Source organism: Oryza sativa, chromosome 1, assembly GCF_034140825.1.
Source record: "Oryza sativa Japonica Group chromosome 1, ASM3414082v1".
Lineage (NCBI taxonomy): Eukaryota > Viridiplantae > Streptophyta > Magnoliopsida > Poales > Poaceae > Oryza > Oryza sativa.
Window position 1 is genome coordinate 27901733 of NC_089035.1, and position 26254 is coordinate 27927986.

Genomic DNA, 26254 nt, shown 5'->3' on the forward strand with positions numbered 1-26254 from the left:
TTTACAACTAAATGGGTACCGATGCTAGTTGAACTTAAGATAGATTGTGCCACTATAATTGCAAGACTGTCGAGATATTCCTACTATACGAAACAAAGAAAACAATGTCGTTGTCTAGGAAGTTCGACTGATGCACTGTAAAAGAAAGTGTAATAGAGTAGCTCATGAACTTGCTTAAATTGTTAATGTTCAAAATGCAGTATGATTTGGGCGTAATAATGCACCGACTAGTGCTATGCAGTATTTACAACAAAAATCATAATCCTATTAAGCTGTCCCCCCCCCCAAAAAAAAACAAATAAAAAAGCATTGCATTTCAACAATTCCAACATACAAGCAAGCCAGGTAGTAGAAAAAACACGGTTTAGATACCCTACTTCAAGTGTACCATTTCATTGGATAGTTTAACCCTCAAAGTATTTTTTTTTCTCATTTTACTCTAAATTACTTGAAAATGATTCACTTTACTCTTAATAACATTTCTCTCTCTTTTTTTCTCTTTATATAAGTTGTATTTTGAGTTGCAACCTTTTGAAGTCATAGATAACACCATCATCAAAATTGAAAAAAAAATCATCAAATTTTTCATGGCTATTTGCTTGAACTCTAAAATACCAATGTTTAAATTAGTATTAGGTGTTTCCAGCCTATATAAACAATGACAAAAAATCTAAAAAAATGTTGAGACTTAAGTTGTAATGTATCTATCATTCTATCAAACTTTAATATTCTATCATCCTACCAAATTTCAGTATAATATATGACTTTTATATAGATAAAAGAGAGAGAAATAACGTTAAGTAGTAGTAAAGTAAATCAATTTCAACAATCTGGGTGTAAAATAAGCGGAAAATATAGTTTAGAAGGTTAGTGCTCTATAAACTAGTTCGAAGTAAAATATATCTTACACTATCTCTTGCTAAAACTACTCATCAGTAGTAGTTTTCCTTTTCCAAAATCTGGATTTTTTTAATTACTTTTGTTTTTTAAAACTAATGAAATAAGCCCATGGAAAAACTTATTTTAGAAATGGACTCTGAAAATGATCCTAGCATGATTTGGCAATATTTACATTATGTTGACCATTAGGATTGGCACGTAGTCTAGTCGGCTACAATGACGATGAATGTTTTGCACCCAGTCCAGGCCGGTAGAGTCCTTTCTTCCAAGCTAACGGATGAAGTATCACCGCAGGCACACTTCTCAAGCTCCTGCACAAGCAAAACCTTTCTTCATATATATTTCTCAAGGAACATTTTAAAATTAATTTTTCAATTTTATAAAATATCTAATTTATTTATTTGTGCCCTTAAATAATTATCATAAACTATGTTTCTTCATCATCCAACGACACTTTAGAATTGGGCGGCAGTAGCCTTTTCTTAGCATGTGGAACCGGAAAAGGAGGGGCAGAAACTCCCTTGTGTTATTTTCACAAGTTTCTTTCTATAATTACCACCATTCTATGCATAGAATTATATAGGTAATACTCCCCCCGTCTCATTCTAAGGTAGTCATTAGTTTCCATATCCAAATTTGATCATCCGTCTTATTTAAAAATTTTTTGAAAAAAATAAAAATATAAATCACGCATAAAATTCTATTCATGTTTTATCATCTAATATAATAATAATAATAATACTAATCATAAAAAAATTTCGAATAATACAGATGATTAAAGTTGGACACGGAAACTTATGGTTGCATTTAAAATGAGATAGAGAGAGTAGCTCCTTCCATTTCATCTTTCTAATTAGTAATTAGTTCCCTGTCACTAGCTTACTTCAGACCTTTTAGCCTTGTCATTAGGACTTCTTGTCCTCCAACTACCTAGCCATATATATGAGCCATATTCAGCATTGATGAACAAGCCCACGAACTAGACTGATATCCGCTCCCATTTTATTCGTCTTCCACTATTTTGAAGGGAATCTTCCACGACCACATTCAAAGCAGAATCCATGCTAGAAATTCTGGTTGGTACAGTAAAAGATGCAGCGATATAGGGTGATGCCACTCTCATGCATGCTCTGACGCTGGTGATTTTCCACCCGTCCTTCTTTTGTGCTTGGTCTCTGAGACTCAAAGGCTGTGTTCAGCTGCTTCCAAAATTGAAAGTTTGGGTTAAAATTGGTACGATGTGACTGAAAAGTTGTGTGTGCATGACATATTGATGTGATAGAAAAAAAAGAAAATTTGGATCCAAAGTTTGGATCTAGATATAGCCAAAGATACTAGTCCTGGCGTGCACTTGCTGGCTTGCTGCGCGAGTGGTGAGTAGTCTCCATCGCACGGGACGGGACTGACCCCGGTGCTGCAGATTAAAAGGAACCCCCCCCCCCCCCCGGGGGTCCCCGTCCCGGCTTGACGGTAGCGCGCCATCCGCCGGTGGCATGCTCGACCAGCGCCACGGAATGATGGCAAAAGACGCTTCGTCAGTCGTCGCATGGCCGTTCGATCGCACGCGCGCGCGAGCGAGGGACAAAGCTGCAAGAGCAGCGGCCGCTTTTGCTCACCTCACGGAGACATCTCGGTCTCACCGTGGAATCCTCGAGGAGAAGCGTGTCATACTGTGCAAACATTGTCCGGTTCATCCCCTCTCGCGTGCGGTGTGCCGCGGGCAAAGACAGTAGAGCGCCATGCAGAACACGATCGAGGGCTTGTCAAATTACCAGCCGAGAATTCCTCAGCGAAGCAACTTCGAGCAGGCCTTAAAAAATGAAACAAAAAAAAAGAACATCAGAAAAAGCACGCGGTTGGAACAGCCGGGGAAGAAACTACACACAGGCAACTGAGCTAAAGCAAACTTGGAGGGGAATAGCTTAGTATTTCGAAATGTATAATAGCCTCACAAAAGGATCCTCGATCTGCAAGTTACCGAGTCAAACACAAATTAAATATAGCATCGACTACAGAACAAGTTACCACGTACTCCACCGGAGTACGAATTAAACGGACAAAATGCTTGCGTTACTCTGCCCTCCAGCCTCCAGGTACTCACCCGGTCACCCCTGCTTTTCGTCCCTTTCACGATTCCACTGTTCGATCTTGGCCCTGCGCTCCTCGCTGCTCTCCCTGACTGGACTCCTCGCACGCCTTGGAGGGCTACCACCGTGCCTACGCCTTCCTCCATCATCATGCCTTTCATGTCTGCTGCTTCCACCCCTCCTTCCACCACCACCAGAGTAATCGTCACGTCCTCGATAGTCATCACGATCATGTCGCTCCCTCCTATGGCGTGGGCTTGGGCTTGGGCTGCGGCTCCTGCCTCGTTGTGGCTTTCTGTAATGGCCAAAGAGTTTTTTCCTCAGATCCCTCCCAAGTCCCAATCTGTTTGACATGCGTGAAATTGCAGTATCCACCACGGTTGCAGCTATTCTCCTCATACTGCCTGCAGGTCGCTTCACGGAAGTCGGTCACAGGAGAAAAGTCAACAATTATCGGGCGCCCAGAGTAGAAGCGGCCCTGGAGAGCAGTATGAGCTGCAGCTGCCTGATCTTCCTCCCTGAACTGGACATAAACATTGCCTATCATGTGATCCGCAAGGTTATCGCAGACGTTGAGGTTCTCAATCTCACCAAACTTGCTTAGTTCCTCAAAGATGTCCTCATAGAAATCCTCAAAATGCTCCTGCATCTGGCGGGGATCTATCGGCTGGCCTTGAGCATCAACCCCGGGCGTGATCATATCAGGGCGCTGATACATGTTCGCAAACACAACAGTTGGTGATATGGTGGGCCTGTTATGAAGACAAGAGCACCGATCCCCATGACGGCAAGCCCCAATCTTGAAGTAAAATGGGCAGTTGACCTTATCTTTCTCTGTACCAAATATTGAAGCTAAGTGCTCTGCCATGATTCAAAATCAACGAACCTGACTGAAAGCCTGCAGATAAAATGTTAAGAGGTCAATATCATAAAAAACAAGAACAGGAATGTTCCCATATACTTGAAGCTCATAATCTTTTACAGTAGCATGTGGCACATCAGCTTCAGAAAAACCATACAGACTAAGATAGTTAAGATAAAGTGCTGTGTTTGCACATCCCTGATTTAAAATAAATGGAACACTGACAGGTGATATAACTTAAACCAGTAACTTTGTAAGTGTTCTAAATCTGTCAAGACATTGACAGAGCTGTTTGGTGCATTCTGATGCAACAAAGCTTTTCAGGGCCTAGTGATCAAGCAGAAGAGACAAAATATCCATGGATGGTTATAGTCCCTGTTGTGTCATGCAAAGTACGCTTTTCTGCATCTTTTTTAGGGAAACCTGGACAATGTATTTTACTGAAATTGTAACAACACATGTTCAAGGGCAAATTACAAAATGAAAAACCAGACAACTAAGTCAAACTATGTTCATACATGTTATTTATCTCATAACACTACCAGCAGATTGGTATCCATTAACTTTACTCATTCAATTGAACATTGAGGTTATCCTCCCCAAAAAGGAGCAGCTACTAAAGCCTGCAGTGCAATATATAAAATATTTCATGTTCTTGCAAGAAAACACTAATCCGAACTGCTTTCTTATTTGTCTAGTCTGCACACTGACTCAAAATGTTAATATTAGGACATAGAAAAACATAAAAGAAAATTGCATTGAGGGTTATGACTTGAAGTTTTATCCTATGAAGAGCATTTATCTAATCCCTGTTCCCTCGGTTAACCTAAATCTGCACACTGAATTCAGAGAGTTAACATCAAAGGATAACCCCTGAAAGGCTGAACTGCATAAACAAGATATTGTTCCCCACTAAAGTGTTAGTGTCTCTGTTCCTGCAACTGTAAAACAAACAAAGCAACTTTTCGCCTTGCACAAGAACACTTCCTTCTCAGGTAGGCCTTGTTACATCCGTCCAACAAAGAATTTTATTTCAGCCATTTTAAAACCTAATCTGCACACCAGTTAAAATAATTAAAATCCAATCAAATAAAATAACCAGGAATAAATATACCACTATATAGAATGCTTTAATGTAAGAGGGAGCACTACTCCAAGATGTATAAATACATTGAACTGTTCTGTACAAGATGCAAATAAGACACATTAGATAACTTATGGCCCTGTTTATTTGTATACTCTAATATCACATCTGTTAGTATCAGAACCATAAACTTGCAGATGCAAGCATAGATATCATGCCAACCACATGACTATCTCAATATTAGCCAGTTGAACCAGTTGAAATTTGTAGTCCTACAAACTAAACCTCCCTGATCAAATGAAGAAGTTCCACGGCTGAAGGGATTAGCCATGGGACTTTGCTTTTTATTCTTAATCCCTTGTACAGTTAGAGATATGGGGATCTATGGGGAACTAATGTGGAAATCATACTGATGAAGAGCTGAGATTTTTCCATTCCATCCCAACTCCCACCCCTGGTCCTAGGTATTAAAATAGTGGGGGTTTACACCTACACTCTCCATCCCCATTCCCATCTAAACTCACATGTGCATTAAACAAACAAATTTATTAAAAATCCCGAACCCACTAGACACTCATTCGAGCTATCAGAAGGAAATGGGAGTTAACATAGAGGGTGAGAGCTATACGGAATGGGGAGTTTGAAGGGGGCAAACTCCTTTCCAATGCCTGGTTGGAAACGGGATGGAATTCCCCCTTTAGATTGAGATGTAAAATTCTGAAATCTACACAACTTAAAAAATCTAATATCTACTACATTTCCCTGAAATTATCATCTCTCGTTCTCTCCTAATTCCTAACAAACAAGAGAATGGGACTAAAATTGTAACTCCCATGACTCCCTGCTCTTAACTCACATTCCGCTTCCTGTTTTTCCCCCTCTCAAACAGGCCGGGGAGGAGGTGAATCCTGCAGGCTGCAGCTATGACCATCACATGTGATTCAGTTTTTCTTCAAGTTCCTAATAGCAACCCCCCAGGACTTCAAACGTTCAACGAGATGGAACGCGAACGAGAGTTCCGCCATCGACGTCATGCGATTACTCAAGCGCGTCATCTCCGCTACATACGTGTGACTACGTCTAAACTCTTAAAAAAACGAGCGGCAGATTTGCAAAAGGAGAGCCGAACCAAACAGAGGGTCGAGACCTTTTGTAGAGGCGGTTAGGGTTTTCCTCCGCCGGGGGGAGGCACGCACCTTGCGACGGAGGCCGTCGGCGGATGCGCTCTCCGCTTAGCGAGCAGAGCGCGAAGCTACAGCGAGCGCGCCGGCCAGGGCCCTCCTACCTACGGCAGCGCGAGGAGGGCAAGGGGAGGAGGTTCGGTGGCGAGCGCCGAGCGGAGGGGAGGAGGCAGTTGAGTATCGATCAAACCCGTGTTGCCTTTTCGGCCACTTCTCGGGCTGCGCACTCGCGGCCTCATCGCGGGCCGCGCATTTAGGAGGCCTACCTCGCGTCTCACCCGTCGGGCCGAAAAAGATGTGTGACGTCATCGGGTTGGGCCCGGATTGCCCACAAGAAGCGCTCGTAGCGCGGCCCGCCGAGGCAGAAGGCACACGACGCTGCGGCCGCCTGTACCGTAGTATGTCCAAACACAAGTTTATTTTTCTCTCATTCCACACATACAGTATAAAACCAGAAAAAACTACTACACATTTGCTTTATTAAATTTCGATATAATGATCTATCTTTTTATCTACTCTAAATACATTTATCATATATTTTCATACGAACTACGATATTATAAGTACTAAAAATGAATTTATAAATAAGTTTATCGTGGGATGGAGGGGTAGTGTTTTCCGTCTCTCTCTCCCCATACCTTACCTAACACGTAGTACAACTGTACAAAAGTGCACATACTCCCTCCATCCTAAAATAATACTAGAATATGCTACATCCATCTAAAATCCATTATATTTTAGAATGGATAGAGTACAACAACGCTACTGCACAGCTAGACATGAAGGTCCAATCAACATATATGCATGAGTTCCACAGCTTTGAACGGATTCGAATCTTCCAAACCGAAAAACACTGGCCCCACATAAACATAAGAGTATATTTGTTCTTATCACCATTGTTGGCTAATTAAGATATTTTCCCCACACAAAAGCTCTGTGAAACAGCATGATCTTATTGAAGCGTGATGTTGTCTGAATCTCCCTCCTCGTCCCCACCGAATTCACGAGTGAAAGTAACATACCTTCTGGAAGCGCACTGTCGGCATTGCTGCATTTGATATGAAAAAAACCTAAACAATAGTACAATTAGCTGTGTTAAGGTATCTATGTTTTTCACTAAATATCCTCGTGTGAAGAACAAGCCACATCAGAAAGTTCTAAATGATGCGTCAATCTCATGAATCGTGACCATGCCAGATGCTAGCTCCGGCCACTCCTGATCGAGCCCTGACCTGCTCAATATCTCATTGTTCCTTTTCAAAGGACCAGCCAAAGCATTGCTCATTCTCTTGACTTCAACTCCACTCTTCCATTTAGGTTAATTAGGACGATGATGTAACCAGCTTGGTGAACCTCCAAGTACAATAGCACTTGTACTTTATGTGACGGCAGCTAGGTATACTTGAATCCATACTATCTCACTGTCCTACCTACATTTGCCTATTGATGCTTACTTCATGGTGATGGTTTGGAGATGCAGCAAACAGTCCATCTGCACAACTAATGGCAGAAGAATTAGCTGACGATCGAGTTGGTCTAAATGATTACACGCGCCTAGCAAAACAAGTCAATCGCGTGGTTGGTGAAACGTCGTAGACTCATAGGTCGTACTAGAGAGGATGAAAAACTGAGACATATATCGCTGGGGGTAGATCTGTGGATCCTCCTGAGCTCAAAGCAGCAATATAATATTCTCTCTCGTGGCAAGTTGTGATTAGGCTAAAATCCAATTTGATTTCCCTTGTTCAATGACATTTCTAAGATATTTGTTCGTCTATGACATGGATTCCTCTAGGCTCTAGTTCAATGCCAAAAGAGGACTCGTATGTAAGTAGTACGTCGAAGAAACGAATTAGCAACTTGCCCTGAGTGCTTTGATCAAAGTTTTTACAACGTTGAAGCTGAAAACGGGCAAAGGACAACTGGCCAAGTCCTTTTTGTTTTTTAAACCCACAACTGGCCAAGTCCTAATTGGTGGCAAATGGGTGCATAAGACTTTGAGCATAGAGTAGAGTCTTGGCAAAGCATTAGAATTTGTGACCTGACAGCTGCAAGCTATGTTTTGTCAAACATGCTGACACCCAGCGTGATCTCTGAGGTGTCAGCTTAACGTCAGAGTGCCGGTGAGCTCATCAACGGGGTGTGTAACTTATGTTTTCATCATCCGTAATCCACATCAACCAGTCCATTGTTTTGGACAGTATGCACTATGCACCTAAAATTATATGTCATGATGTTTAATTTGCAGGCTGTGATGGTGATTCTGTAGTAGGAAAAGATATACGCATCTTTAAGATTTATGACAGTTCAGACGGGATTTCATCTGAATTCAGAACTCCTTTTCGTTGTTCTCTCAAGTCAAAAATTCAGAAGCCCTAAACTAGTGCTTAGACAACGATAACGTACTAGACTGAAAGTAGTCGTCCATATGTTTTAGCTTCTAGAGAGCGTAGAGAAGAATGATAATCCTCTTGAGCCTTGTACATCTGTAACTTCCGTTTCTTGGATGCCCCCTGCTAATGGTTCAGTTACGAAAAGTCCTTGTAGAAACTGGCAACAACTTGCAGTCATTTCTCCCCTTTTCTGTTCTTAATGAATACTATACTAGTAACGTTGGATTCCAGGTAGGGTCTAAACCTATCATGAGATCATCTCGGTCTATACAAGTGACGACTTATGACTTGTGAGGGAGATTCATGATATTGTATTGTTACACGAGTAGACGTACTCGGTTAGGAAAAATCTTGTGTTGTATTGTATTGTTACACGAGTAGACGTACTCAGTTAGGAAAATATTGTCCATGATCAGGACGCTCTGTCACTTCAAATGCATGGTTAATTACTTAATTACCTCACCTAGGCCTAAGTACAGTATCATCCGGGTCAGCTAAAGAACAGCCTGACAGTGGTGAGTGCTGACCATACACGTTCTTGTCATCCCTCTCCTCTCTAGCACACGTCCTGACAGGCAGGCACCATCAGAAAATGGCCTTTATCGATATCCACTGAACGCGTGTCTCACATTCACGAGGTTTTAGCTATAGCCCCACATCTCCAGGTACCAACGAACCAATGGTTCTGCTTCGTCCAAAACGGTGGAGTAATGTACGATCAGTCCCGCCGTATCAAGCGATCGAGGACGGAAATTGCAAAATGCGCCGTGGAAGCATGTTCGCCACGATCTGATTTGTTACATGTGCAGGGTACGTACAGTCACATCCTCACAGGATTGGGTGCTTGGGTGGGTGAAGAAGGAGCACACGCCCCTTGGGAAGCAGAGAGGACGACAGAAAAAAGGGGGCAAGCCAACAGGTAATCAGAAGTTCAGAAGATGCTACTCTACCCAAATCGCCTGATCCCATTTATAAACAAACAGCACACGATCGAGCCGATGCGAAGAACCAAGCCCACGATGCATGTCGGCCAGAGCTAAAAAACGACCCTCCTCGGCCGGCGACCTCACCGGGGCGCTGCCTGCCCCGATCGCGCCAAACTTGTTCTAGGTCTCGTATTTTTTTAAGCGGCGGCGGCTGCGGGGCTGCGTCCGCTCTGCCCAGCGGCGTACCGACAGCCTCGTCACGGCCCTGTGTGCCCCGCGTGCGTGCGCTCGCGCGCGCGGGCGTCGTCGTTGATGCATGGGCATGGGTTGATTGATTGATTGATTCCGTCGCCAACGTGAACGTGCGCCCATGATTGGGTTGGGTTGGGTTGGGTCGGGGTCGCTTGGACGTACGCGCATGTTACTGCCGGGACACGTTGCATCGTCCGCCGCGCGTCATGGGGGAGGCGGGATCGCATGATTGCATCACCTGCGTAACGCTCGCTGGATGGCAAACTGGAAGGAAGCTTCCTACGGCTAGAGAGATAGTACTAGCTTGTCGCGTTCGCGTGCGCCTCGCGAGGTAAACAAAAATGGCGCCGACCGGCCACGCGCGAGTAACGTACCACGGGTGCCGCCACGGTTAGTTGCGGTCGGGCCATGCATCCGCGCGGCCTCGACTGATGTGGCTGGCCGGTGCACATGGGCTAATTGCCATCTAGTACTACTATCCTCTCGGGCAGAGTTGCATTGCATGCGTGTAAAAGTTATCTGGCGGCAATCCGCGGACGGAGGCGCATCGTGCGCCTGCTGCCTGCGCCCACCGCGACAGCCGATCCCTCTTTTGTCGCTTCCGATCCTTTCACCTGGTCACTTGGTCAGTTGGTTATTCTCAAAATCAAAAAAAAAAAAAAGGATCTGTTTGTCACCCCTATCGAATGGGTAGGTTTCTGCCCAACCTATATCTTCACAAGTGGGAGAGGGGAAACGCGTTCCATTGAACATTTGGATACGTGACCACGTCTGACGCTCACGAGAGCCGGCGGCTGTCAAACTGAAATAGTTTTCAGAATTTCCAAACGATGTTCAGCCAGTTCAGGTGAACTAGTTAGAAGATCAGTCAAATTCCTTACCTTCATTTTTCATCTTTGGTGAACAGCTCACCTGAATTAACCCGATACACTGAAAACAGCTAGTAAATACTATCCGACACACCGAAAATTAAACCGCCATGGATATCTGAACAACGCCAAAAGTCTGACTAGAGAGAACTCTCCCCTCCATGATTGATTGTCCGAGGAATGAACCGGTTGCTGCAGACTCTGTGTACTGTCTTCGTACTCCGTGATAGGAAGTTTTTTTTTCTTTGGCTTTAAACTTTCAATTTTTTCATCATATCAAAATTTTCCTGCACACAAACTTTAATTTTTTCATCACATCATTTCAATTTCAACTAAACTTTTAATTTTAGCGTGAACCGAACACACCCTTTTATCTTTTTGCTCCGGTCTCGTGCAGATCCCGTCGCTGCCGAAGCAATTAGTTGGGGTCAATTGGTCCGTAAATACCTTGTACGTGGAGGGCTTCCGCCAATCAGCCACGCCTGGACCACACGAGCCGCGCAATGATCTCACAAGGAGAAGTTGGATTTCTCTTCTCGCTGATCTGTTCGACCGAAAATTTCCCTGCGCTAGCTCATCACTGCTTACGTACATCTTTGTCCCATGCAACACGTACGGGCACAAATTAACAAACACAGCCTTCCCTCTCACAACAGTTTCTCCAAAGCAAATCTACTCCTGATCGTTAACAGTTGATTAACTTGTTGTTATATGCGATTGAATTAGCTGTGAAAATATAGATCTCGAGCCAAACTACACTTTTAAGGCTGATTTTTTTTGGGTGGATAGAAAATCTGCCGTATGCATGATGTCATCTGAATGCATGCTGTAGCTAGCATGCATCGAGGTAAACCTTCTCACCAAACCACAATGCCGTATACGGAGGGTAATTAATCGTTTTAACTTGAGTAAAGAGGGGAAAGAAGATAGAGGCTCAAAGCCACAGGAAATGGGGGCAAAATGAACGTCTCATTCTCATTAATTAATTCAGAAATGCAAAACTGTACAGATGTGGCAAATGTCACTGTCCCTCTTCCTCTCTCGCTCCGTATTCACATGGTGGGGAGTAAAATACTCATCATCACGTACGCACGCACGAAGATATATTTTGCTAAATGAATTACTACTATTAACTAGCAACATTAGCTTTAGCTCTCTCTGGTTCTTTTTCTCAAAGCTTAGCACACCCTACGGAAAAGGAGGAGGAAAAATATCCTAGAGGAAATCCGCCGCGATGTAAAACCGAATCCAACGGCCAGGATTGAACCACGATGGCACGATGTTGTGAAGAAAGGAAGAAAAAAATTGGAAGGAGAGAAGGAAGATGATGGTGATTTAAAGCCAGAGGGCACCGGCCTTCTTGAGGATGGGCACGAGCTCGCCGGAGATGTGGACGGCCATGAGGCGGTCGAGCCCGCCGAGGAGCTTCCCCCCGACGAACACGGCGGGGAGCGCCGCGGCCTCCCCACCGGCCGGCACAACCCCCTTGAGCGCGGCCTCGCCGGCGACCTCGTGCACGGCCGGGTTGACCCCGAGCCCCTGCAGCAGCCGCTTCACCACGTGGATGAGGCAGCACCCGCGCCTCCCCACCACCAGCACCGGGCTCTCCGCCACCGCCCTCCGCACCTCCGCCGCCTCCTCCTCCCCCACGACCTCCGCCTCACCGCCCCGACCCGCGACGGCCGTCGTCGTCTCCACCTTCACGACGTCGACCACGCTCGCCGCCGGCTCCGGCCTGAGCCACGGCCGGGTGCTGCTGTACGGGATCGCCTGGTACATTGCTCCCCCGGCCTGATCGTCTCTCGCGGCGGCGCCACGCGCGCAGCGCACCCACCCTAGCTTCGCCGATCGACGACGTCGTCTCGCTGGCCGTTTGTGAACGCGTGTAACAATGGAAGGAGGGAGTACGTCTTGGCGTGATGGCTCGGGGAGACGAGAGGTGGAGGGTGGATATATACACACACGGAAGAAGCAGGGGGGGTCGGAGCCCCGGAGGTGAGGTGGGCGGGTGACGTCACCGTGGGGGCCCGCGGAGTAGTATGGTGGGGCCCGCGCGACGCCGGGGGGGGGGGGGGGTGGTGGGGTAGCTTTCGCTTGGACTGCGCACGAGTCGCGGGCGGGGGGTGATGGGCTGATGGCGTGGAGGGGCGTCAGCCGCGGCCGGGGACACCGGATCCGTGACGACAGCTGCCGCGACGCGGACGCGAGAGCGTTGCGTTGGGGGGGAGGTGGATGGATGGAATGGATCGGTCCGGTGATGATGGGCTGCGGGGCCGCGACCAGCGGACACGGTCGACCGCTGACTCTCGCAGCAGCGGGATTATTGATCAGATCGTTTGTCTTGGAATGTCTCGGTGCATGTGTTTGGTTTTTTTCGTCGTCGTCGGCGGCTGTACGTATGATGTGCTATCTGTACTCGCTCCGTCGGAAATTTAATCGAAGACTTTTTGTTGAGAAATAAGAAGTGCGTGGCTGTACAGATCTTGCTTGCAAACTTAATACTAGTACACGTTTTAAACTGCAACGGTGTGATCATGTACTTTCGTGCCCTTGTAAGAAAATCAGGGAAGGCACAATCGGATGACGATGACAAGGGGGACCCGCCAGGTGTGGTGTCGTCTCCAGCAAAGTGTCGGCATAGATAAGCCATGGAGTTAGGGATGGGGTTTGGCTGATAGGTACATTCGGGTTATCATCCAACATTGGTAGGGAAGACCTGCAGGGAGCAGTATAACAATATTTGATTGAAGTGATTTATACAGGGAAAAAAAAACGTTTCAAGTACTGTGAGGCGTAATAGAACACGCCAAATAATAGCTCCGGCCAGGCGGCCGTAGACGGCGTCGCGCCATCGGCGACGCAGACATGCGCTCAGTGACGTAATGCAACACGTCACTCGATCGTCTGGACTTGGACAGTTGGTGGACTACTCGCTCCTGCATAATATATTACGGAGTACTAAGCTCCCGTTTTCTAAATTATTACTCACCCCGTTTTAGGTTGTAAGACGTTCTGACTTTAATTAAAGTCAAACTGTTTTAAGTTCGACTGATTTTGTAGAAAAAAAGTAATATTTATAACACATGCATAGTTTCATTAAACCTATAATTGAATAAATTTTTATAATATATTGTCTTATAACCGGAAACAGGAAACAGAGGGGTATTAGCTAGCTTAGCTTTGTTACTACTCTCTCTTATATATGGTATTTGTACTCCTTTTGTACTCTTGTTTGTTCTTCCATGACTCCACGAGAGACGTTTAATTGGTCTTTCATTCATACTTCCCGTCTCATAAACTAATGTCGAGCTGTGGGTCTAATCGATGGCTGAGTACATCCAGGAAGAGATGGTCAGATTATGTGTGTATATCCGCATGCATAATGTATTGCCGCCAATCCCATCAGTAGGTATATAATATATACTCCCTCCGTTTTTTAATGGATGACGTCGTTGACTTTTTCTCACATGTTTAACTATTCGTCTTATTCAAAAAAAATTACGTAATTATAATTTATTTTGTTATGAGTTGTTATATCACTCATAATGCTTTAAGTGTGATTTATATCTTATACATTTGCATAAAATTTTTAAATAAGACAAATGGTTAAACATGTGAGAAAAAGTCAACGGCGTCATCTATTAAAAAACAGAGGTAGTACTACTGTTTGTCCGCTATACCGCTCTTGCGTGGCGGTAAGCAGCATGTGGATCACGAATGACGATGTGTTGCTTTTCTTGGCCCCGTCATTTTGGTTTGGAGAAAACAATACGCATCAGGAGAAGCTTTAAAAATGTCAAGAACTAAGAGAAAGGTCTAAATTCTGCTAGATCGCCATTTGGGCCTAGCTTAGCTGCGAACTCTTTCGTGCAGTGCGGTGGCGTATAGGAGGTGACAGTAGATTTTTTGGCACTACTGACTACTGAGGCATTTTCTAAAGCAATCGGGAAAAAAATCGGTCGAGATGCAGCATGCATGTTGATGTTGCCGTCACAAGCAGTGGTCTAAAGCAGTACCATACCTTGTTAGTTAAGGTGCACTTTAATTACGGCACGGTTAATTGGCATATAAAGCAAAGTGTGTTCCTCTAATCTCTTTGCACATAGCTTACACGGTTGTGATGAAGACAGAGCAACATGCTCTCTTTGTCCCATTACAAATATAGTTATGGATTTCCGTATCACCATCCGTCTTATTTTAATTTTTTATTAGTATTTTTATTATTACTTGACTTACTTTTTTTTCTAAAATTTTTAAATAAAACAGACAGTCAAATGATAATAAAGTTGATCCATCATTGTGTTTAAAATGGGACGGAGGAACTACAGTACACAAAGATAGTAATAGGCTCCAAAATAAAAGGCAGAGCTATGCCCTTTCGTCACAGTGCCAGTGGCGCCTGCAGCTGCATACGAGAACATGCATGCACGTACTCACTCCGTCCAAAAAAAAGTCAAACCCTGGGTTTTCGTGTCCAACTTTGACTGTCCGTCTTATATAAAATTTTTTTATAATTCGTATTTTCATTGTTGTTAGATGATAAAACATGATTAATATTTTATGCGTGACTTATCTTTTTAAATTTTTCATAAATTTTTCAAATAAGATGGACGGTCAAACGTTGGACACAGAAATCAGGGTTTATCTTTTTTTTTTGACGAAGGGAGTACGTCAGTAACTTCACCTTCCGTTGGCTGATCGATATCCGCATGACAAAGACAGATCAACCAGAACAAAACTTCCTCCGTCCCTAGATATTAACCGCTGTTAACTTTTTTAAACATATTTAACCGTTCGTCTTATTCAAAAACTTTTATAAAATATGTATAACTATATATATTCATACAAGTATATTTAACGATGAATTAAGTGATAAGAAAATAATTAATAATTACTTAAATTCACTATTAGAAAAAGTATTTTTGCAAACGGCCAAAATTGATTTTTTCAGGTGGAGGGGAGGACCGCCTGCAGCCCAATAACTGCGAAAATCAGCAGTCGGGGCAATGGCCCACCTGCGAAAATGCGTTGAAAAAGAAAAAAAAATCGCGGGCGCTGCCGCCGCCCTCCCCCGGCTGGAGCCGCACCGGGCGTCGTCGTCGTCGCCGCTACCGCCGGAGGGGAGCCGCCGCCCCGCCCGCGCCGTCGGTGGCGCCGCCGGTAGAGGAAGGAAGGGGAGGGGAGGGGGACGGCGCCCAGACGCGTGTTGAGGGGAGGGGAAAGTGTTTGAGGGAGAGAGAGAGCTGAGTGAGGGAAATGAGTGGTGGGGAGGGGTGGAGGAGAAGATAAGACTTAGAAATTTTGGGGTAGGTACCATTTTTGCAGGCGCGGTTTGAGTGGTCCGCCTGCGAAAATGATTTTCGCAGGCGTCGTTCAAGTGGTCCGCCATCAAACTTCACCCCGATTTATATTTTTGTATGCGGTCATTTGGTTTCAAGGGTTATGTCTGCATGCGAAAATCAGATCCCTACGTTGAGAAAAATGTATTTTCTAGTAGTGATTGTTTTAATAAGATGAATGGTCAAACATATTTAAAAAAATCAACGGCATCAAATATTTACGGACGGATGGACTACTACTACTCCATATTACTGACTTACTGTGCGACTGTGTGATACGGGCACATTTGTCCTTTTTCTATAGAGAAATAAAACAAGCTAATACTATCGCCTCCTGCGCAATAGTGCCGTCTAATTATACACTTATATTTACACATGAAGCTGTACAAAAATCACATCAACGTGTTTTAGGCTGGTGAGATCAACCGATCGAAGGCCAAACCATAACCACTAAACCAGCTGTTAGAGTTAAGTATAGGTAACAGTATTAACTGCAAGTCCTTAGCGTTCATACACCCCCTAGCTTGTCCATGTATGTACCCGTTGACCTCGAGATAGATCTCAAACTCCACATATTATCCACGGGATCGATCGAGTTGAACTCGGCATTTGTTTACGCGATACAGAAAGTCCACTTCTCTTTCGGGTCGTATGTGAGCCGCGCGTAACTTGCCGCGAGCGCGCGCGGTCAACGCGCCACTTGCGCGCGGGCGCAGTCGGCAAGTACCCCGACCAAGTCCCGCGTCGGTTCACGTTTTTTTTAGCCTCATGCGCAATCGCATAGTATATCCATCGTCGAAACGCGCGCGAGACGCGGACGCGCAACTGCGCACCGCAGGGGGCGGGCTCCGCGAGCGCGCGCGCGCGCGAGGCAATCGCGCGACAGGAGAACGTACACCAAGCGGCGGCAACCCCACCGGCCGCCCGAATTTTTTTTATTTATACATTTTTTTATTAAAATATTTAAAAAATATTTTTTTGTTTCGAAAATTTACAAATCTAATCGCGTGCCGCTCTCTAGAAGTGCGATTTGCGATTTTTAAAAATCGCTCTCCCAAAGAGCGGTAAGGGACCTAAATGCAAAATTTTTATTTGTGTTCAAACCCTTTCCACCAGTTTTAATTGCTTAAAAACTAATAATGCTTATTCGATACTCCAAATGATTTTAAATGGAAAAGTGAAAAACTACAAAGTTATAGATCTCATCAAGATCTACAACTTTTATATAAAGTTTATCTCCATACAATATCGTTTGAAATATAGATCTGAGATTTTTTTAAATGTGTTTTATATTTTGTAACGAATATTTGGATATCTAAAACATATTAAATGAAAAAGTTGTTAACTACAAAGTTGTAGATCTCCTTGAGCTCTATAATTTTGATATAAAGTTTTATTTCATCTAACTTTATATAATATAATTTTAAATTGTAAAATCATATAGCTAACAAGTTATGCTGGAAAATTTGCATTTAGGTCCTTTGCCAAAATCGCCCTCCCAAAGAGCGGCAGGCGATTAGTTTAGTAGATTTTCGAAACAAAAATTTTATTTTTTAAATATTTTAATAAAAAATGTATAAATAAAAAAATTCCCGGCCGCCCCCGCGCGCGGCGTGGATGGCGCTCTCGTGTTGGGCCCCGCCATACGCCCATGCGGCCCACGCGTGTGTTGCTGGGCTCGCGCGCCTTGTTCGTGAGGACGCGGGGGCGCGCGCGGGAGCCGTTAGTCTCCATCGCGCTGACGTCAGCCGTGGCTGTCGCTGATCCCGGGGGGTGATCCGGGCTGACGTGTATCGGATATGCACGCCCCCACCCACGTCGCTGCTTATCCACTCGCTTAGTTGGTGTCGTAAAGCTTTCGGTTGTCGTGGACTACGTGTTAGCACGGTGCGGCAGCACCCTGTTCATGTGTAATCATGCCTTCATGTTGTCCATGGGATTATTGTTCGCAGAGAAGAAAGATGTCTTGCACCGCTAGTTAAGTCACGGCTTATCTGATTATGCACCGTACTACTCTCTCGTATCAAAATAAATAAAACTAACATTTCATACATAACACGTTATAATTCTAGAACTCTGAACAATCACATCTCTTACTAAGTTTGCTTATTTTATGATAGAGTGAGTATGTGATTGAAAAAAGAAGTGTTAGCTTTTTTAACTAATGAAACTAGAAAATATGTTAGCTAGAGATTAGGGAGTTCAGAATTGTAGAATATGATCATACTAACTTGATAAGTATGGCAGAAATCCGAAACAACATGTTGGCCATTTGATAATGTTGCATATGGGAAAAGATGTCACGTCGTGGGTTCCTTCAGTACGGGGAGACCATATATCCAATTGTCACCATTCTCTGTTTGTGAGAAATACTCCCTCCGTAAAGAAAAAAAAAAGGCAACATAGAACGGGAAGGTTGCCTTTTTTTTTATGGAGAGATGATACAATGAAACCACTAAATAAATTAAAACTCGTGAAAACCATATCTAAAATTTTAAACGTCTAAATTCATGATTTTTTTACTAGAGACAGGTACATACATGAAATACATTTATCAAAATCTCAAATTTAGACTCAATTTTATTTGAGAGAAAACTATTTACTTGAAATTTATTATTTTACTCTCAAATAAAGTTGATTTTGAAGTTGATATTCGGTGAGAGTGTACTACATATATCTCTAGTATTTTTTTCTATAAATTTATAAACTTTATTATGTTTTTACAGGATATATCACAAATGGTCTGATCCATTCTCTCTGTTGAACTCTGAACCTTTGGGCCGCCAGGTAAAATCTCCTCTACATCACTATGACCTTTGCGCCGATGACCTTTTGTATAATTGTACATAGAGACAGAAAAATATTTTAAACTATCGAAGGGACGATCCCTCATTGTTTGGTTGTCACTTAAATGGTTACAAAAAAATTAAGAAGATGTATTAATATGTGATATATCACTCCATAAACATGCAAGTTCAAAATTAACTTCTACATATCACCGTAAAAAAAATAAATTAAACTACAATTAGTTGACGTATATTCACAGTTATTTTTTCGTTACGATATGTAGAAGTTGATTTTTAATTTACATGTCTGTGGAGTAATACATCACATCTTAGTAAATCTTCTCCTTATTTAAATGACACGTAAATAACACGATAATGTCTCTCGAGAGTTTAAAATCGAGTCTCTACGGAGACGGCAAGCGTCTCACTCAGAATGCACAGAGGCCGTGAGCCACCATTGTACAACGGAAAGCAGGGAGCATAATAATTTGCTCCAAAGTGTGATTAACCTAATATAATCAGCCTTGAGTCATAGGTTTGGAGCACGTGTAAGCTCTTATCTTTGTTTGGCTGACCCTCTCCACTAATTTCCTTGTTGTTGACATTGTACTTATCGATCGGTTGGAAACCAATCATACACTTGATCGTCACTCGTGATGGTGCAGGTCAGCTTCGCGGCGAAGTTTTATATGGTTAAGCTACCTGCATGCATGAAGCTCACCCTGTAAAAACAGTCGGGGGCTCCTAACTAGCGCGGGCGCGCAGTTAGCGAGCACCTCCCCCTTAAGATTTTAACTACAACTATTAATCTATTAATTAACACTTAACACTAATGATAGTAATTAGAAAAGATTCTGAAGATTTTTTTACTAACAGATTGAAAAATTTTTAAGCTATATTTGAACAATTTTGATTTAAGTTTCAAATTTTAAAGTCAAAATTTGAAAACTTTCAACTCAGAGTCGAAAAATTTCAACTCGAGAATCGAGATTCGAAAACTTTCAACTCCGGATTTGAAAATTTTAAAAACTTTTAACTTGAGATTTGAAAATTTTCAACTCGAGATTTGAAAACTTTCAACTCAAGATTCGAAAACTTAAGTCCGGATCTGGAAATTTTGAAAACTTTCAACTTGAGATTTGAAAATTTTCAACTCGAGATTCGAAAACTTTCAAGTCCAGATTTGAAAATTTTTAAAACTTTCAACTTAGATTCGAAAATTTTCAACTCAAGATTTGAAAATTTCAAGTCCAGATTTGAAAATTTTCAAGTCAATATTTAAAATCTTTCAACTCAAAACATTTGAAAAAACACGTGTGCTAAACATTAAAAAAAGTAAATATGAAAAAAACGTAAAAAAAGCGAAAAGAAAAAACGCCGAAAAGAAAACGAGAAAACCGGCGCTAAAGATTAGTTAGCAGAAAAAAAAAATCTCGCGCGCGCTTGGGCCGTGTTGACCGACGCTCCCGAAACGAACCAAAAAAGAACTGTTTGCTGCCGGATGAAGTCTAGTTTTAATTCCAACCCGCGGAATTGAGTACCTGATCCGTTCATCACCTTCCTGGCCATGAAAATGCTACAAGCCCACAACTAGGCCCAACTCCTCCGCAATTGCTAATGGATTAAGTTCACTATAGGTCCCTCAACTTGTCACTGAGTAAAATTCATCTACGAACAGCAGTACATACATGATTCATCGATCAACTCCCAAAACCAGCGTAAATAAAATCCCAATACCGTTTTGGAAGATGATTTCGACTGACGTGACTCCTACGTAGTATAGACATGGCACTTAAAGTCAGAAAAAACCATGAGACCACATCATCACCCCTTCTCTTTCCTCTCTTCTCTCTTCCTCCTCGTCGTCGGAGCACCCCCTTTTCTATCCCTCTACTTTCCCTCTACTGGCTACGATAGCAAGGAGGAGCGGAGGTAGCCAAGCGCAAGGAGGCAGGAGAGGAGGAGGTCGCACGGAGCTAGGCACGGTGGGAGCTCGACCACCGCTGGTGGAGGAGGAGTGGTGGAAGTGGAGGAGTGGTCATGCCGAGCTCGACCGACGCTTGTTGAAGCTCAGCGGTGGCGAAGCGGCACACTAATTGGAGTTGAGCAGAGCTACGCGGGAGTGAAGGAATATAATAAAAAAAATAACCTTAGACTGAACTTCTCAAATCAATTAATAGATGTAGCTCAACATCTTTTCTAATACAATAAATTGATATTTCTATTTTTTATCAATTAGTAACATTATAGCTAGTTGTACGGTTTATTTTCTTAGAGAAAAAGAATTATATTTATCTATAACTGCAATTATAAATACTATGGCACATAGTATTAATCTAATTATCTAGAATAGAAAAGTCTAAAGCTAAACAACTGTATATGAGAAATACTTCATTTCCGATCCCGAGAAAAAAAGTTTCGAATTCATTCCTGACGGATAGTATGATTATCATGTTCGTTTCTGTTTCAAAAAAAAAAATTCCGAATTCGTTTCCGTTTCGGAAAGTTTCCGGATAAATTCCAATGGACACTTTCCGTTTACGAACCGTTTTCATCCATATAATTCGTGCCATTTAACTATTTATCACTTTAAAGATGTGACATTTAATTATTTGCTACCTATAATCTATAACATGTGGTCACTATGCGTCTATAATATACAATGGCGGATGCAACGTGGGAGCAGAGGGGTTTTAAGCCCCCTACTACTAGTGGTGGAACCATGTAAGCCCCCACATAGCCCCCACAAAAAAATTCTTGCCACACCTGCATTGAAAGGGGGGCTTGGAGCTCTATTTCAGTGTCCGGAGGTTGAAGAAGGGGATTTTCGCGATTTGGGCCGGCTACAAGGAACAGCCCACATGGCACAACCACGAATTTTGGCCCACATCGAGGCCTAGGAAACTCGAAACATCGAGAGACCGAAATTTGGCCCACACCCAGGCTCAGCAACACAATTACTCAGATCCACCGGGACCACCACCGTCCACCGAGCTCCATCAGCCATTCAGCCGTCCTCTCTCTCTCTCTCTCTCTCTCTCTCTCTCTCTCTCCCCTGTCCTCCCCGATTCCCAATCTCGCTCTCAAGTCGCAGCAGCACTCAGCATCGCGGCGGCCGGGGCCCGGGGCAACGGCGACGAGGCGGCGCGCCGGCAGCGCGGGCGCATCGGCTCCAAGCAGATACTCAAATATTCCCTGTTAACTAGAGTATCTTCCCCTTCCCTTGGCGTAAAAGAAAAAAAATCTCCCGTCTCGTCTCCTCCGCTCCTTGCGCCATCTCGCTGCTGAACAGGGGAGGGGCGCCGATCTCCATCCGGCGAGCAGAGCAGGGGAGGGGGAGGGGAGGGGATCCTGGTGAGCATCCACATCCTCTTTCTGATTCATCTCTCTCCCACCGGGACTACCTTTGTCTGGAATTTGGTTGCGTTCGTTAACCCTAGCTTCTCTTCTCGATGTGGAAGAAGCTCTTCTCTTAATTTCAGAGCCTTAACCTCAATACAAGTAACAGTTTGTTTGTTCCCCAAAAGTTTTGGGGTTCAACTGAACCCACATGTCCCAAGTTGGACCCGCCCCTGATATTTGTCCATGACAGTAACTACTATATATATACAGGCTCCTGCTTTAATATGAGGATTTGCTTGTTTCTCCTTCTTAACCCTTGTAGCTCATGTGTTTTAATACAAAACGATTTTAAATTCTTATAGTTTGATTTTTAAGAATAATTTTAGTTAGATCTTTTACTAGTATTGTTAGCAATCATGAGATAGCTAGGCAATAAAATTGACAAGGAAAACACCTAAAATTAATCCTACAATCAAATTGTAAAATTCAAATTCAGCTTCTGATTGTAATCCTTTTCTCTAAGTCCTTGATATGAACTGCAGCTTGTTAGTATCAATTTTAGAGCTTATTACTTGATAATATTACCAGAACAATAAATTATTTCGTGTGGTCTGTTTTCAAAGTTGATTTGATGCTTGAGTTGTTTTTCTTCCTTATTTAATACATAATATTTGATCCCACATGTGTATGCCAGAGCCTTGACATGGCAGAGAAATTGGGACCTGAGAAGCGGCACGCCTTCGTCCACAACGGTGAGCCTCCACACACCTCCAGTACTCTGCAACCTTGTAGAAAATTCAGGAGCCCCCTGACCATCCCATCCTCTGTCATGGGTTGGGTGTGATTCGCAGGGCAGAAGGTCTTTGAGTGGGACCAAACACTGGAGGAAGTGAACATGTACATTGAGCTCCCCAAGGGTGTGCCCACCAAGCTCTTTCACTGCGCCATCCAGGCCACTCATGTTGAGGTCGGCATCCGCGGCAATCCACCCTACCTCAACGTATGTGCTTCTCCCCTTAACCTTTTACAATTAAAGCTAATTCTCTGCTAAGATATTGTTTCTCCTTGTATGCTGTCATGAATTTGGAAGATCTGATTTGTGCCCCCTCTTTTTTGCAGCATGACCTGACACTCCCAGTGAAGACTGATTCATCATTCTGGACAATAGGTTAGGATTTGTGGTACTATTTGTGCATTCTTAAAATTGTTGTTTGCAGTTTTATATCTGCGGAAGCTATTTCCTCTATGAATTGTCAATCCAGTTTAGTGAACAGTTTGATGAATGGACTCCTAGTTCTGGTAATAAAAAAAAATGTCTCTGAGGTTGCTTTGCAGACAACTATTCAGAATTTGTTACTGTCGACTGGTTTTAATTTGTCTGAGTTAATGCAGACCCAGCGAGTGGAAGTAGTTTATTTGGCAACTCTTTTGTAGTTTTCTAGTGGCTTAATTGACTTCGTTCATAGAAAATATCTGAATATGGAAAGACATGCTTGATTTTGTTAAGTCACAATGTTGTGGTGACCAACTGACCATAGATGGCCATAATTGGTATATTGATGATGAATTGATAATATGAGATCAATTGACCTAACAATGCTGCATAAGGATATGATAGCGAGTCAGGAGTCACACATACGAGGTTTAGTGCTAGGGTGTTATTTTTAATCTGTCATTGAAGTCATTAGCATCTTCTGCTGCTCTATGAATCTGGACAATGGTTATATCACAATACAGAGGATGGTGAAATGCACATCACACTGCAAAAAAGAGAGAAGGGGAAAACATGGTCATCTCCAATACAAGGCCAAGGTAGCTTAGATCCATATGCTGCAGACCAAGAACAAAAACGGCTTATGCTGCAAAGGTTTCAAGAAGAGGTATAATGAATTACTTGCTCCTTTTTCTTTCCTAAACCACACTTGCTTTGGTTTTAGTATGTTTGAGTAGTTATGCTCAATTGTGCACGCCTACCTACGATAGGCAAGCAGTACATTGTTGTCATGCTAATGCCTCAAGTCAAATTGTAGAATTTATTGAATGGACTTTTTTGACAAGTTCTAGTTAATTATTAAAATTGCATCAATTGCATCCTATGCAAGTCCTTATTAGCGTGCCACTTGCAAGATGATTATGCTGCTGATGTGGGGGTAGTGTATCGGCCCAAAAACGAGAGCAAACATCTGACATATTTTCTTACCTTGTTTACACAAAGTTGTGCTAATACCTTCTATAAGATCCTTCAGAAACTGGTTGTGTCATGTATTTGATCTAGCACTATTGTACTGTTCTGGTGGAAATGCACTCCAGCCACTGTCCCTTATTGTTTGAGTTCTTATTTGCTTGTCTCTATGATGTGTAGAATCCAGGATTCGACTTCTCCCAGGCTCAGTTCACCGGAACCTGCCCTGACCCAAGAACCTTCATGGGTGGAATTCGCTCTGACTGAAGCTTGGCCCAACGTCATGTATCTGGCTAAATGATGTTGCTAACCTCACAGTGGCTTGTCAAATAATCAAATGTGGTGGCTGTACATATCTCGCATCTGTAAATTGTGAAATTCGCCGGTTTCCTATGGCTGCCTTTGTGCCTTAGAAATAATGGTGAATGTTTGGCCTATCAATCGCCGAGCCAGACGTAGGATTCTGAAGTTATTTATTCACTTATTGATCTAGCATCCTTGATGATGTAGTAAGTTTGTGATCACCAGGTACTTGTGACTGTTCGAATGAAAATATACCATCTACCCATGCCGGGTCATTTCAAAATTCATGTATGCGATGGAGGTGCAATTTTCTCTCTCCTCTTTCCTTGGCGCAATGAAAACGCTTTTATTTCTACGCGCCAACAAATCATGAAGCAACAAGCACTTGAAGCATGCACGCATATCCTGCAGGCGCCCAAGCCCAACAAACGCTTTCCATCTTTTACTTGTGGTGACGTTTCTGGCAGCACGTCGTCGTGTAAGTGCAACCAACATGAAGTACAAAAAATCCAAAGTATAGTTACCGAACGCTGAGAAATTCTTTTTCTTGGAAGGCAGAAGCCCCCAATGTGAAGTACAAAAATCCAGAGTATAGTTACCGAACGCTGAGAAAATATTTTTCCTGGAAGGCTGAGGCCATTTTTCTTCTGGGGCAATTCTGCCAGTTGCTGGTGTGCCACTTTTTTTTTTTCCGTTTGTCATTCAAATCGGTCCAAGTCACTACTACTCTGTAAGCGAACAACTAAAAGTATATATGCCCTGGGAAAAAAATAGAAGAAGAAAAGAAGTAAAGTATATATGTCGTCTGGTAAAGTATTCTCGTGGTACTACCAACTAAGCGTACTGGATAATCATCATCTGTATGCATAAACAGGTCGCATACCGACAGCGCTAGCTGGCCGTTGATGATTGAAAGCGATGCGCCTCCGCTTTGTATATCTCCATCAGATTTGACAACGCCGCGGCGGTTCGGTGTAGTGCAGAATTAGTTAAGTTACTTATTACCTACGTGTGTGCACGATATGATCATTGGTCATCGACAATTACGAGTTGATACCGACGGACGATGGCGATAGTTACAAGAGCTGATAATACCCACACTGTCATTCTCCCCAGGACCTGGCTTGACAGAGTGACAGTGGCTCCCCCTGGGTAATTTGTATCGGATTAAGAAGGACCCGGTGATGAGATTTGTACGGCTAATCACATCTAACGTTGATCGAAATACATTTGGATGCAAAGTGATAGAATGTTGTTCAAACCATGTTATTCAAACCTTTTTTTTTTTATCGAGAAGCTTATATTGGATTAAGCAGGTGAGGCTGATTGGCTGAAGCATTTTTAATCATGAAGCTAGCTACTCGAGACATATTTAGCACAACACATGTGGAGCTACTCTTATTAGTTTAAGAGGAGAGAGAATATACGTAGATATACAAGATAATCGACTCTTTACCAAACGAACCTGCCACCATGTGGTCGTGCAACGAATGGGCCTGACTCTGTTCCACCAACTCCATCATGACTGATGAGTAGACTAGCCTAGCCTTCAATATGTCCCGAAGGCTTGATAAATCCAAGAGCTAAAACTACACGTCTGTACCATCATTATCCCCATTTTGATCGATCGGAAAACCCAAATCAATGGACCAAGTAATCTTATTCTGATCCAGTAGTCCTTGATCATTATTTCACCTAACATGATTAAAGCAACGACGGGTACCACATTGCTTTGCAAAAGGACCAAA

At 43.2% G+C, this 26254-nt stretch overlaps 2 protein-coding genes and 1 pseudogene across 3 annotated transcripts; 1 reads left to right on the forward strand and 2 right to left on the reverse strand.

Moving 5' to 3' along the window:
- Nucleotides 1–2807: 2807 nt before the first annotated feature.
- On the reverse strand, nucleotides 2808–6339 carry LOC4326323 (splicing factor U2af small subunit B-like; annotated as a pseudogene).
- A 5165-nt stretch (nucleotides 6340–11504) lies between these two features.
- On the reverse strand, nucleotides 11505–12480 carry LOC4326324 (monothiol glutaredoxin-S5-like). The gene has a single exon (NM_001401651.1). The coding sequence runs from the start codon at nucleotides 12331–12333 to the stop codon at nucleotides 11890–11892; it is 444 nt and encodes a 147-aa protein (NP_001388580.1). The 5' UTR covers nucleotides 12334–12480; the 3' UTR covers nucleotides 11505–11889.
- Nucleotides 12481–21736: 9256 nt separating this feature from the next.
- On the forward strand, nucleotides 21737–24789 carry LOC4326325 (uncharacterized). Of its 2 annotated transcripts, none has more exons than XM_015762011.3 (6): nucleotides 21737–22033; nucleotides 22716–22773; nucleotides 22873–23021; nucleotides 23141–23189; nucleotides 23759–23901; nucleotides 24384–24789. In XM_015762011.3, the coding sequence occupies exons 2-6, from the start codon at nucleotides 22725–22727 to the stop codon at nucleotides 24468–24470; spliced, it is 477 nt and encodes a 158-aa protein (XP_015617497.1). In that variant the 5' UTR covers nucleotides 21737–22033; nucleotides 22716–22724; the 3' UTR covers nucleotides 24471–24789. The 2 variants fall into 2 exon arrangements, with proteins under 2 accessions (XP_015617497.1, XP_015617572.1); XM_015762086.3 differs by having other exon boundaries at nucleotides 22878–23021.
- The last annotated feature ends 1465 nt before the right edge of the window (nucleotides 24790–26254 follow it).